The sequence below is a fragment of the Loxodonta africana genome, chromosome 10 (genome assembly GCF_030014295.1).
Source record: "Loxodonta africana isolate mLoxAfr1 chromosome 10, mLoxAfr1.hap2, whole genome shotgun sequence".
NCBI lineage: Eukaryota > Metazoa > Chordata > Mammalia > Proboscidea > Elephantidae > Loxodonta > Loxodonta africana.
Genome location: NC_087351.1, coordinates 43,266,733 through 43,281,650, shown reverse-complemented (window position 1 = coordinate 43,281,650; position 14,918 = coordinate 43,266,733). Strand labels below are relative to the sequence as shown.

The following is a 14,918-nucleotide window of genomic DNA, read 5'->3' as shown; positions in this document are numbered from 1 at the left end:
AGGCTTCTGCAAAACTTTGTTTTTGGATTTTGTTGGCTCCAACAAGAAGTACTAGACTAGAATTTTTTTATTTTTAGGTTTGGGATTGATTCATATTCTTGCAGTCACAGAGGCAAATAATAATGTTCTAGTTCTTTGGCCCTTAAGGTAGAAAGTAGTGGGAGAAAGTTAGAGAGAGGAAATGTTAAAAAAAATTAATTTGAAATGGAGGCATCTTAAAATTGATGTATCTCTAGAACTTGACAAGGGACTTTTACAAGCTGCATTGTACCTTACTATAGTGGATTTCCTGCAAAAACCCAAAGGAAGATTCCAGCATATGCCTTCAGTAATGTGACTGTGAAATAATGAGACCTATGCCAAAAACAATACATAAATTGATCCCATTTTTTTATGGCACCTTCATTTGCTGGATTGATTTCTTATTCACTCTATGTTTGTAGCACATAAACCCCCCCAAAAAAAAAAACCCCAAGCCTTTTGCCATTGAGTTGATTCCAACTCATAGCAATCTTATAGGACAGAGTAAGAACTGTCCTGTTGGACAGTTTTGATTAACAGCCAGGCTCTTAACCACTGTGCCGCCAGGGCACATAATATATACAAAATGAGTTTGTAGCACATGATCACAAAATATATCTGCTCTTAAATATATTGTTGTTGTTCTTAGCTGCCTTCGAGTCTGTCACCAACTCATGGCGGTTCCATGCACAAGGGAACAAAATGCTTCCAGGTCGTGCGCCATCCCAATAATCAATTGCAGATCTGACTGTCATGTTCCGTGGGGTTTTCACTGGCTGATTTTCTAAAGTAGATCACCAAGCCTTTCTGAGACAAATCCAGCTTAATCTGGAAGCTCTGCTGAAACCTGTTCAGCATCATAACAACACACAAGCCTAAAGATAAATAGGAACCAGATTTTCTCTCAGAAAAAAAAATAACCCTTCAAATACCATAGGCATTAACCAAAAAGGATGATTTATGTATTTGATAGATAGTCATTCCCGTTTGCCCTTCTGTTGCCTGTTGCCTCTCAGGAGCTTTAGGTAGCAATCACCAGGAGGTGGCTCTGGTATGCAGTGATAAATAGTTAGTATGGTCCAGAAATGGTTTCTTGAGACCTTCAAATCATTTGAACATCAGATATATGTGATTTTTGCCTAAAACGTTTTCTGAAATCCTCAAAATATTTTTCAAGTTTGTTTTGGAGGGGCTTTTTGTTTGTTTGTTTGTTTTTTATAGTATATGATCAAGACATGAGAGGGGAAATGGGAACTAGAGAAAAGAAGAAAAATTAATCACTTCCAGTTATCCTTCCCTTTTGTACCCACATATCCCTGTCCCCACTCCGAACTGTTACCACCAGTATCAGCATCCTGGTTTGAAAAGCTGTTGGCACTTGGACTTCCAAAATTAAAGATAAATTAGAAATAAATTTAAATAGCTTTGCGGCTTTATCTGTAAAGAGTCCTAAAGGCCTTTTTTTTTTTAATTGACACAGTTTATATTACTTTTGTTTCTTACTTGATTAGGTACAAATCAAGACCTATCAACTCCTACTTTCCATTTTTCAATATCCAAACCCAGCTATTTCCTACCCGTACATTTACTCGTTAGCATCATCTATCGTGGAAAAACTGCAGGAAATAGATAAGAGAAAACCTGAAGACACTACAGAGCTTCAGGTCTTTCAAGAAGGAATAAAGGTCTTGGAAGCACTGGTGGCCATTGCTGAAGAGCAGCATCGTAAGTGTCAGCACTAAATTCAAACTAAACACAGACTGTCTCCAAACTTCACAGTTCTGTTGTTTTGAAATAGAAATCAGAATTTCAATGTTATTTAAATGAAATAAAATTTAAGACATTTATTTAATCACTTCACATTATATCTGTATTTCACAGTCATTGAAAAGCAGGTATTACTTTAATCCTAAGCATTGATAAAAAAAAAATTTTTTTTTTTTTTAAAAAAAAGCATTGATATTGAGTATTAATTTGGGAAAAGAGATTGGAAAAAATTTATTACTTTAATCCTAAGCATTGATTAAAAAAAAAATTTTTTTTTTTTTTTAAAGCATTGATATTGAGTATTAATTTGGGAAAAGAGATTGGAAAAAATTGTTTTCACCTAAAGTGGGAGAAAATTATGTATCAATGAAGTACTCTTGTAATTTTATATAATGAACATGTATATTCCTGAACCTAGGACTTATATCATTCATTTACTTTTCTAGGCTCTCAGCTGGTGGCCTGTCTTCTGCCCATCCTCATTTCCTTTCTTTTGGATGAGAATACTGTGGGGTCAGCAACTTCCGTCATGAGAAATTTACATGACTTTGCTTTGCAAAATCTCATGCAGATTGGGCCTCAGTATTCCTCAGTTTTTAAAAGTTTAATGGCTTCTTCTCCATCCTTGAAAGCCCGCCTGGAGGCTGCTATAAAGGGCAATCAGGAAAGTGTCAAAGTCAAGATACCTACACCTGAGCGTGCCAGGAACCCTGGAAAGAATTCAAGTATCCAATTAAAAACCAATTTCCTCTGATTTTTTTTCCCTTTTTTAATAGTAAGCACCTTAATGTAATACTTGATCATTTCCTTCTCTTGGGGGACAAAAATTTTTAGACAGAAGTACATTTGGATGCCTGATTGATTGTTAAATAGCTGTGACTTTTCAAAGTGACAGTAAACTAACATTTTTTTGTGGTTCCCCACACCCCCACACTCTTAATAAAACCACGGAATTCCTGCCAGGTTTTTCAAGAAAGTACTAAAGAACTGAACTTACTAAACAATCCACTGCTTTAAAAATGAATGGATTTCGTCTGAGAGTTCGTATATACATGGTATACTTAATACTGTGACAGATAAGTTTGACTCCAGAATAAATTATCTGCATTTATATTCTATCCCAACCACTAATTTAAAATTCTTCCATACTTTCTTGGATTTCTAAAACAAGATAAGTGATTTGAAAGCTGCTTAGGAAACTTGGTCTAGAATTATCCAATATATGTTGTTATTAGGTGCCCTCTAGTGAATTCCGACTCATGGTGGCCCTGTGTACATCAGAAGAAACACTGCTTGGTCCTGTGCCATCCTCACAGTCGTTGTTACGCTTGAGCCCATTGTCACAGCCACTTTGTCAATCCATCTCTTTGAGGATCATGTACTTTTTCACTGACCCACTATTTTACCAAGCATGATGTCCTTCTCCAGGGACTGGTCCTTCCTGATAACATGTCCAAAGTATGTGAGACAAAGTCTCACTATCCTTGCTTCTGATGAGCATTTTCAATATATGTTAATACAAGCTAATAACAGCCCTTCAGTGTGATTTAAGATTCGGTATCTAAAATAGAACTTTTCACCATTTTTTGCTTTAGGTTCAGGGTTCAGGAAGTGAAAGTTTTGCTCATTTTAGATTAGAGTAGGGCATCTCCACCTATGTCTGAAATGGATTTTCGGATTCTCTGTTACCTCCATGTCTCACAATTTTGTTCATTTTCACATGTGGCAAACATATCAATGCGTTTAGTATACATATAGAGTCATATCTATATTGTATTTCAATCACACTATGAGTTTATATAATAAATTTAGATCATTAGGTAGAAGTATGTTTTTTTAACATGAAACATTTTAATATAGAAAAAAATCTAATGATAAAGTCATTTGTTGAAAAGTATTTTGTAATTGTTGCTAATCATTGACTTAGCATCTACTTAAATGTTACACTGTATGAATCAAGCACTATGTCAAGACATTTCCTTGTTAAAAATTAAAAATGGAAGTGACGGGGGCATAATCAGAATTGAGAAAACACTTTAACTCAAACAAGAGCAATGTGATATACTCTATTTTATTATGTTTTGTATATAAATACTCTTGTAAATCATTCAGATGAAAACATTTGACAAATTCTAACACTACAGTTTTTCTAATTTACGTAAATAAAGCTAATTTTCTTTATCATTCTTGTATTCTAAATTATTTTATCCACAAAAGATGGTTGATCGATCACTCAACTTCCAGAAAGCAATTCTGTGGAGCAAATAACATTCCTTGCCTGTAACTTGGCTTTTTTTCATAGAGGCTTAGATTTTCTGTCTTCCTAAATGTCTCTAGGAATTTGAGTATGAATTTCTTATTGTTTCCTTCACCTCAGTGCCCTTCTCTTCCTTGGTAGCTATCCTTAACACTTCCTCTCACAAGCAAAATTAACTGCTTCCGCATCTGTGTTCCCATAATACTTCTGTACTTTCTTCTATGCATAAAACACCACTTTTCATTTTAGTGCTTTATCTCCCTGTTATGTCTTATGTAACTTTACATTGGTAGCATCAAGGTGCTTGATAACTTTCAGTTGCACTTGTATGGGATGGATTTGGGCTCAGAAATTTATTCCCTGGTCAAGAAAAATGCTGGACTGGGTATTATTCTTAGGATTTAATTTATTAATTTGATATTTAGATTTCTTTCATTTAGTTCTTAAACAGTACAATTTTTATTCAGTATTAGCCTGCTGTACTGAATCGTTTGGGTTAAAGGTGTTTTGTGGATGTCAGTAGTTACGAAAAAATATTATGTCTGGTGTCATGGAGAAGCCCTGGTGGCACAGTGGTTAAGAGCTTGACTGCTAACCAAAAGGTTGGCAGTTGCATTCCACCAACCCCTCCTTGGAAACCCTGCGGGGTAGTTCTCCTCTGTCCTGTTGGGTCAGTATGAGTTGGAATGACTCAACAGCAATGGGTTTGGTTTGGTTTTTTTGGTGTCATGGAATTAAGAACTTTGAGTTAGGTACTATCCTCTAGTCTTTTTTTATGGACCACCTTATTTAATACAACGGAAACCCTGGTGGCGTAGTGGTTAAGAGGTACGGCTGCTAACCAAAAGGTCAGCAGTTCAAATCCACCAGGTGCTCCTTGGAAACTATGGGGCAGTTCTACCCTGTCCTGTAGGGTCGCTATGAGTCAGAATTGACTCAACGGCAATGGGTATTTAATACAACACTTAATTAGTAAGTAGATCCTTATGGTAAGAAAGTTAAGACTTAACAGCTGGGATTTGAACCCGCCAGGGTCCTTGCTGGAGACAGAAAAGTGCTCTGGTAGCCCTGATTCCGTGAAGGTATAGCTCTTCCCTTTGAATGTTTCAGGCTTCCTCCCTTGGGAGCCTTACTCGATCCTTGAGCTAATAAATAACCTTTCTTGTTTAAGATGTTTTGAGCTGCGTTTCTCCAAGTTGCAACTAAAAGGTTTGTGGGTAGTAAAGTATGAAAAGATTAAAAAAGTGTTGTACACAGTTTCAGTGGGAATAGATACATGATTAGATATCAATATAAGTTCTGTTTTTGTTCAAGATGAATAGCTAAATCTGAAAAATGCTTCAAAAATTTTTTACATCTGGTTTTCTTTAATGAGTCACCAGTTGTGATAAAGCAGTTGCACTTTAATTAGCTTGGTAACTCTTTACAAATTAAATATGTTGATTAGCAACTTAGATGAAAAAATCAAGGTGGTCTTTTATTTGGAAACCCTGGTAGCACAGTGGTTAAGTGCTGTGGCTGCTAACCATATGGGTTGGCAGTTCGAATCCCCCAGGCACTCCTTGGAAACTCTATGAGGCAGTTCTGCTCTCTCCTATAGGGTCACTATGGGTCGGAATCAACTGGACAGCACTGGGTTTGGTTTGGTTTGGGATTTGGTCTTTTATTTGTCTTGTTTGATTTTGTCCTAGGAGGAGAAAAACAGAGCCAAACTACTAGTTGAAAGTCATTCTATTTAACTTACTTCTTAAAAGCTTATTAAGGTAAGATAAAGTAACATTGGATAGAAGAGATTTCTATAGAATTAGAGCATTGTTGTCAAATTTTACTTCTATAAAATAAACTTCACCACCAACCTAAAGGGAACTTTAAGGCACTTAAAGGAATTATAAATGAGTGCTATAAAAACGGCACCAGGCGTAGTGCTATGGGAGCCCAGAGAAGAAAACAAGCTCTAAGGTGGACTTCATGGAAGGAGCAGTATATGATACAGGCTTAGAGAATAGCGCATACATGATAGAGTGGATGCATAACTCCAGATTCTGTTTTAATGTTAATTTTGAGAAGAACTCCCTTTATGCTCTATCCTAAAAATTCCTTTTATCATTTTATTATAATATTAGATTTGCATTATTGTTGTTAGGTGCTGTCGAGCCGGTGCCAACTCATAGTGATCCTATATACAATAGAACAAAACATTGCCTGGTCCTGTGCCATGTTCATGATTGTTGCCATCTTCATGATTGTTGTTATGCTTGAGCCCATTGTTGCAGCCACTGTCTTTTCATCTCCTTGAAGGTGTTCCTCTTTTTCACTGACTCTCCACTTTACCAAGCATGACATCCTTCTCCAGGACTGATCCCTCCTGATAATATGTCCAAAGTACATGAGACAAAGTCTTGCCATCCTCGCTTCCACAGAGCACTCTGGCACTCTGGCTGTACTTTTTCCAAGACAGATTTATTTCTTCTTTTGGCAGTCCAGGGTATATTCAGTATTCTTTGCTTACACCAAAATTAAAAGGCGACAGTTTTTCTGTGGTCTTCCTTATTCATTGTCCAGCTTTCTCATGCATATGAGGCAATTGAAAACACCCTGGCTTGGGTCCGTTTTGCATGACAAAGGAAGAAAGTCAACCCTCAAGCTAATAAACTAGTATTAATACAAAGCTGACAATATGTGAAATTTCATATGCCTCCAAAAATCTATAAAGTTAAAATATTGAAAGTAAATATATGTATGTATGTGTGTAAATATATTTAGAAAGTAGAAACCGTACAGAATCACATTCTGGCTGTTTAACAATTGCATTACCTTGCTTGTTAGGCAGAAATCCTAAAGCTTCAATGATCTTGCCTGTATCCTTCCAGACCCCTACTAACGTTTTAACTAAAATCAAGGTAATTATACATTTTACATTGTCCTTCATCCAGTGAACTTTATTCTTTACAAATATTTTGTTAACCCCTGCAAGGGAAAATTTATTTCCATGATTTGCTGAGAAATACAGTGATGCAGTTGCGGGCTACCTGACATGATCAGCCAGTTAATGAATTGTGCCTGTGTTGACTTTATTTACCAACCTGAGCTTTTAGCCTTGAGGAAATGTTAAAGTTTTGTGTTATGATGTAGCACTGGGATATAGCAAGTCCAGAAAATAAATACAATCTCAGGCTCTGTACATTCAAAAGAGCTAGCTTCCTTTAATTGCATTTCTGTTTGATGAGGACTTCTGCACTCTTCTATTGAAGCATATAAAATGATGATCCCACAGGCTACTTGGGAAAATTTCTCGTTACATGATAGCCATACTTAATACATTTCTGCATATTGCTTAGTACATGTCTGCATATCTGAAATAGTGCATTTCAAAGAAATTAACTTGTTTTCTAAATGGATTCTATTTCAAGTATTCTATATATTCTGAGAAAATAAGAGGCCATTGTTGCCAAGGAAAAGCTAATGTTGACAATATTTTGATTAATGAGACCAAATTTAATCATTTTTTTCCTGAAAAATTATTTAGAGGCCAAAAAAAACTTATAAGCAAAAATTAATTTTATTTATATATGTATTTATATATAAAATCTAAATTGGTTGCTACTGAGTTGGTTCTGACTCCTGGTGACCCCTGCTGTAGGGGAAAAACATCACAAAGTTTAGTAAAGCAAAAAGAAAGTTTTTGTTCAGTATGTACTCAAAAAGACAAAAGTAGGAAGCAGTCAAGCATGCTGCCAGAGCTCATGTCTGCCAGAACCCGAGGGAGGTTACAGAATCATCAGTATATATTAACATCACAAAAATGGGTGAAAGCTTTTCACAGCTTGACTAGAAACTGTGGTCTTATACTTTGAATTGCTTTTCTTAACACGCATTAGTATAGGTTTCAGTAACCCCACAGTCAGGAGGGTCTTCATTGGTCCAACAAATTTCTATTCAGTAAATGTTAATAGAAAAAGATCGGAGTGAAAAAGTCTTTTACATCCTGTTTGATTGGGTTTAGGTGAAAAGCTAGAAGATAATTTCTAAGATCATCCCATCTATTGTCTTTATCTCAGGGCCCTGTTGATGTGTCCTTGTGAATCTTTGTGGGCCCAGCTTCAGGTGGGTCACATTCTCTTTGCTCAAGGACCAAAACGAAACCAAAACCAGTGACTCATAGCGACCCTATAGGACAGAATAGAACTGCCCCATAGAGTTTCCAAGGAGCACCGGCAGATTCAAACTGGTGACCCTTTGGTTAGCAGCTGTAGCAGTTAACCACTACGCCATCAGGGTTTCCTACTCAAGGACAGGCAGTAATAATTACAGTATTATTTTCTAAATCACCCCATGTATGTCAGTAGAACCATGTTCCATAGGGTTTTCAGTGGCTGATTTTTCAGAAGTAAATTATCAGACCTTTCTTCTGAGACACCTCCAGGGGAACCTGAACTCTAACCTTCCGGTTAGCAGCTAGGATGTTAACCATTTTCACCAACCAGGGATATGTGTGTGTGGGATTGTGCGTGTATCAAATGTAGCAAGCTGCTTCAGAAAACAAAATAGTCCAAGAAAGAACAAATGAAAAAATTTTTAAGCAGAATTAATGTATGCCAGCCACACAACAAGAGTAGTTCTGTTGCTGCTACTATTGGAGAAAGTGCAAGTAGTCTCAGAAAAAAACTCTGCATGTGAGACCAAAACTGAGGCGCTCTTTTGAACAATTAAAGAAAAAACAACTTGCTGGCAAATCATTTCTGACTCATAGTGACCCGTAGGACAGAGTAGAACTGCCCCATAGGGTTCCCAAGCAGCAGCTGGTGGATTTGAACTATTAACCTTTTGGTTAGTAGCTGAGTTCTTAACCACTATGCTGCAAGGGCTCCACTCTGAGCAATTAGGTCTAAATTATTTTAAAAACCCATTATTTCCCTGCTATTTGTTTCCGATCTTGATTAAGAAAGCTTTGGGCCTTCTGTTTTACAACTGAATACTGGAGGAGTGCTCACCACTCCCTGAACTGCCGGGGTGGGGGAGGGAGGCGTCGGCTCGGCTTCCTGCACTCTTTCCTCTGTAGTGGTGTCACATACTAGAAACACACCTTCAAGACCTTTGATTAGACACAAAAGCTTCTTAAAAATAGCTTCTCTAAATTGTGGAAGTGCTTCTGTTTCAGAGGTCAACAGACCTATTGTGAGTCAACATCAAATGAGAAGTGGTTAGCCGTCCCTTCCTCTTCCGTAGTCAGCTGTGTTGTTACTCTGCCATTTGCTACTTTTTCTATTGCAGAGGCTTTCTCTTTTCATTAATAATATGGCCATTCCAACTCCTCAATGTTATTGTGTAAAAAATACAGAATTTTCTGCAATATGCTGAAGATTCTTCCTTAGTTGTATCATTTATATTAACATGGTACTGGAACTTCCAGAAATCACCCTAGAACCTGCCTCTGGCCAAAGACATGCCTAAACCATTCAGAACAATTTATTCTAATTTAATAAGTTGAGAATTTCCATGTTCTTCCTTGATAACCTCTCTAGGTTATCCATGTGTGAGTTTTCATAATCATGTTTTATCATTTTAAAATACCTATATTAGTTTCCTAGGCTGCTGTAACAAATTACCACAAAGTTGGAAACTTAAAAACAACAAAAATTTATTCTCTCACAATTCTGGAGGCTAGAAGACCAAAATCAAGGTGTTGGTAGGACCACTGTCCCTCCAAAGGTTCATTCTTTCTTCTTCCAGCTTCTGGTGGCTCCAGTTGTTCTTGACTTTTAACTGCATAACTCCAATCTCTGACTCCATCTTCACATGGCATTCTCATCTTCATCTGTTTCTCTTCGTATCTCTTACAAGGACACTTGTCATTAGATTTAGGGACCTCCTGAATAATCCAGAATGGTCTCATAATGAGATTCTTAATTCTACAAATACCTGTTGGGGGGCCACCATTAAACCCACAAAGTGCCCTATTTTCCTAAATTCCAAACTTAACATTGCAAAAAATAACAATAGCTCTTATTCGTTGAACATGTCATGTATTTTAATTTGCATTAGCAGATTTCAAATGATCTATTTATCAAGAACTTAGTTACATGCTGGGACAGTGGGATAACAACATGAAAAAGAATATAATCACATACCATACACAAAAGTTAACTCAGAATGGACCATAGATCTAAATGTAAGAGCTAAAATTCTAAAACTCTTAGAAGAAAACATAGATGTAAATCTCCGTGACCTAGGATTAGGCAATGATTTCTCAGATATGACAGCTAAACCACAGCAACAAAAGAGAAAAAAAATTGGACTTCATCAAAATTAAAAATGTTTATGCTTGAAAGGACACAAGACAGTGAAAAGAGGCGACAAAATAGGATAACGTTTTTGCAAATCATATGCCTAATAAGGGTCTAGTACCCAGAATATATAAAGAACTCTTACAACTCGATAATAAAAAATCAACCCAATTTAAAAGTGGGCAAAGAATTGGAATAGGTCTTTCTCCAATGAAGATATACAAATGGCCAATAAATTCACGAAAAGATGGTCAACGTCATTAACCATCACAGACATGTAAATCAAAACCCCAATGAGATACCACTTCTTACTCACGAGGATGGCTATAATAAAAAAGACAATAACAAGTGTTGGCAAGGATGTGGTGAAGTAAGAACTTTTGTACATTGCTAGTGAGCATATAAATTGGCGCAGCCTCTCTGGAAAACAGTTTGGCAGTTCCTCAAAATGTTAAACATAGTTATGATATGACCCAGCAACTCTACTCCTAGGTATATAAAATAAAAACATGTTTACACAAAAATGTATACATGGACGTTCATGGCAACATATTCATAATAGTCAAAAAGTGTACACAACCCAAATGTCTGTCAACTGGTGAATGGATAAAATGTGGTACATCCATACAGTGGAATATTATTCAGCTATAAAAAGGAATGAAGTACTAATCCATGCTATGACATGGATGAACCTTGAAAGCATTATGCTTAGGGAAAGAAGCCAGACACAAAAAGGCTGCATATGTATGATTCCATTTATATGAAATGTCTAGAATAGGCATACCTACAGAGGTAGAAGTTGGTTGTCAGAGGCTGGAAGGAGGGGGAAATGGGGAACAACTGCTAATAGCTATGGGATTTCTTTTGGGGATGATAAAAATGTTTTTGAATTAGTGGTAATAGTTGCACAACCTTGTGAATATACTAAAAACCACTAAATTTATATACTTTAAAAAAAGGTGACTTTTATGGTATGTTAATTACATATCAATTTTTAAAACAGGAGTCAATTACAAAGAGCGACCAGCCTATACTTGGCACATGGTATTTGCTCAATAAAGTGAACATGGTACATTTTGATGGAAGGAGAGAGTACTGGGAAAATCAGTCTTATTGGCAGACTGATAGCTTATGTTTTTAGTCATCGTCAATAATTCCATTTCAAATCCCAAAACAGATTCCGTGTTGCTTTTCTTTTCTAACTACTGACCACAGCATGATGGTATATCCAGCTGTGTAGTCTTAGGAAAGCCACCTTACTACTATCTGGAGTTCCACTCTCTTCATCAACAAAATGCCCTTTCTATTTCATATTTTAGTAATGAGGTTTAAAATGAGACAGTGCACTTTAAAACATGGAGAACACCAACCATAAAGCATTATTCTTCCAATACCATGAATTGTAGTGATTTACTTCAATTAACCCTCAATCAAAAGTCAATTAAAATGACCTTAAGGCTGTGTTTACCAAACTTACCTGATTGTAAGAATCATCTGGGGATACTTGTTACAGAATTCACGTCCTTAGGCCTCACCTCAAAATCAGTAAATTAGAGTCTCCAGAGAAGGAGCCTAGAACTTCTATTTATAGCAAGGGTTCCATGTGACTCTTATGATCTTTCAAAGTTATGAGAAACTCTTCCCTGTCAGTACTTTTTTAAGTGTAGTGCGCCTGAGAAACATCAGGGAGTTTTTTGAAAAAACAAGTGCTAGAAAGTAGTAATGTGTTAAAAGCAACCAACCAACCAACAAAAACAATGAATATATGTCAAATGGTCACCAGAGCCAACTGAAAGAGTTACCAATGGCCAAAGCTGAAACAATTTGAGCAAAAAAATAATGTAGAAAAAAAAAAAGGTAGTATTGGATTATAATCCAAAGTATAAATTAAATCTCCACAAGTCTATACTGTTATAAATAAATGGTTGAACAAAGCAGAAGAATCCAAATAATTTATGTAGATATTCTCACCTTGTGGAAGTGGAACATAACTCCCCGCCTCTTAAATGTGGGTTGCACATATAGTGATTTCCTCCCAAAGAGTACATGTGGAAAGGGGAAGGAGAGGGGAGTAACATTACAGTGAAGACATCTGACAAAACATTACTTCAGCCAAGTGATCAAGATTAACACCAACAGTGACAAGTCATTTCGATAGCATGTACTGTGATGTGATAAGATGAGAATGGTACTTTATGTGATTATCCTCCCAAAGACTCATAACCCCAGTCTAATCATGAGAAAAACATCAGACGAATCCCAATAGAGGGATATTCTATAAAATATCTGACCAGTACTCTTCAAAACTGCCGTAGTCATCAAAAACGGAAAGTCTGACAAACTGTCACAGTCAAGACAAGCTAAAGAGATGTAATGACTAGATGTAATGTGTGACACGGCTGGCAAACAAACGTAGAAGGCACGCATTGTGTATAAATACCAACAAAACCAAACTCGTTGCTGTCGAGTCAATTCTGACTCATAGCAACCCTGCAAGACAGGACAGAACTGCCCCATAGAGTTTCCATGGAGTGCTTGGTGAATTCGAACTGCCAACCTTTGGTTAGCAGCCATAGCTCGTAATCACTATGCCACCAGGGTTTCCGTGTATAAATACAGCAGGTAGAAACTAAGGAAATCTGAATAAAGAATAGATTTTAGTTAATAATAAAATATCTCAGTAGAAGTCCCTGGGTGGTGCTAAGGGTTAAGCACCTGACTATTGGCTGAAAAATTGGCAGTTTGTACCCATCCGGAGATACCTCAGAAGACAGACCTGGTGATCTGCTTCTGAACGGTCACAGCCTTAAAAACCTATGGGGCGGTTCTACTCTGCACACACAGGGTCATCTTGAATCTGAATTGACTGGAGGGCAACTAAAAACAATAACGAAGTGTCAATATTGGTTAACTAATTCTGGCAAATGTACCATACTAATGTCAAATGTTAATAATAAAGGATACTGGGTGTGGGGTACATGGGAATTCTGTACTCTTTGCAACTTTTCTGTAAAATCTAAAACTATCCTAAATTTAAAAGTTATTTAACAAAAAGAAAGAAATCCTGACTTAGGACATCAGGGGTGAGGTCTAATAATCTGCATGTTTAACCATCCTTTTTTCCCATTCCCCTTGCTTCTGGAGGGTGGCCACAAGTCCATTTTTTGAGCCACACCGTTCTAAGGTCGGCTCCCATTCTGGCCTTCAGCCTAAAGCAGAACAGCTCTGAGACCACGTGAACACTGCCTTCTGCAAGTTTACTGATAAATGTTGTAACAGGGATTTGGGAAGTAGGTCAACTCAGCCTCTGTTCACCTGCATTTTTAGGGATTAGTCAGCAGAACAGGTAACCCTGTTTCTGATCCAGCAGGAAAAAGTGTGGTGGAATAGAGAAGTAGGCACTTGGCTTCCGTTTTGAGAGTAACACCCATCTTAATGAGTGTCAAAACACCTTAGTCACTTCTATTTTGTTTATGCTGCTCCCTTTCCATGTATCACTTCCTTGGGCTTCGTCCAAATAAAAAGAAGCCTAGTGCCAAGCTATTGAGCCGCCTAAAACAGCTACAGTCTTAATCCTCGGCTAATTTCATTCCTAATACGGTCTCTGTGCCCTCCTGCATGTGACACCAGTGTCTCTTGTAGGTGAGAAGACTACAGTATTGAATTGGATACAGCAGTTTAGATAAGTGACCATAAAGATGTATGTATAGCTAATGATTACCAGTAATTTGTGCTACTTAATGAAAAACTCAGTATCCAGGGGGGAAAACAGGGCAGATACCAGACCTAGAAGGACAAAGGAATACTGCTGGGAATTCAACTAGGGCCTTTTGAAAACCCTGGAAAACATATAACCATGAATGTCAGGTGGTACCATTTTTCATCCTGTGGTCACTACCGCATGGGGGGGGTGTGTGTGTCTCCACGGTTTACTTTCTCTCCCTTGTCAGGCGGACCGTGATGCTTTTCTTCTGTGCTCTCTCTCTGAGGACGGGAAGATAATGCTACTTTTTCTTGTGCTGTTTACACCCCATACCCCACTTCTTTGTGTCACCTGCTGCAGTGTTTGTTATTCAGTAAACCTGTACAAATAGATCTCTGTTCATCTGTGCACAATCCTTTTTTTTTTTTTTAACCACTTCTATACTTACTAGGAAACGCTGGTGGCGTAGTGGTTAAATGCTACGGCTGCTAACCTAAAGATCGGCGGTTCAAATCCGCCAGGTGCTCCTCGGAAACTCTATGGGGCAGTTCTACTCTGTCCTATAGGGTCGCTATGAGTCAGAATCGACTTGACGGCAATGGGTTATACTTAGTAAGCTTCTCTTCTCTTTGTTCATACTGCTCTGTCCAGAGTCTAAAACAAGATACCTAATTTCACCATTGAGCCGTGATGACGTTGAGCAAGACCCATCGCTAATTAGGAATGATCATATCCCTTGAACTCAAAAAACAACCACAAGAGAAACATAAGTTCTATTGTGTGCAATGCACTATGGAAATACCAGAAAGTGCTAACATGAAAACAGCACTGAACTCTACAGCCAGTAGATCTGGATTCTCACCCCAGATCTACCACTGACTAATTT

General features: G+C 37.4%; 1 protein-coding gene across 5 annotated transcripts in view; it reads left to right on the top strand.

Annotated features, from left to right (window-relative positions):
• HEATR5A (HEAT repeat containing 5A) overlaps positions 1-3,969 on the top strand; it is a 141,462-nt gene extending 137,493 nt beyond the window's left edge. For all 5 annotated transcript variants that reach the window (XM_064292379.1, XM_064292380.1, XM_064292381.1 and 2 more), the window contains 2 exons: positions 1,533-1,746; positions 2,235-3,969. In XM_064292379.1, the coding sequence (XP_064148449.1) occupies positions 1,533-1,746; positions 2,235-2,542 (522 nt within the window). In that variant the 3' untranslated portion in view covers positions 2,543-3,969. The remainder of the gene's footprint in view (positions 1-1,532; positions 1,747-2,234) is intronic.
• The last annotated feature ends 10,949 nt before the right edge of the window (positions 3,970-14,918 follow it).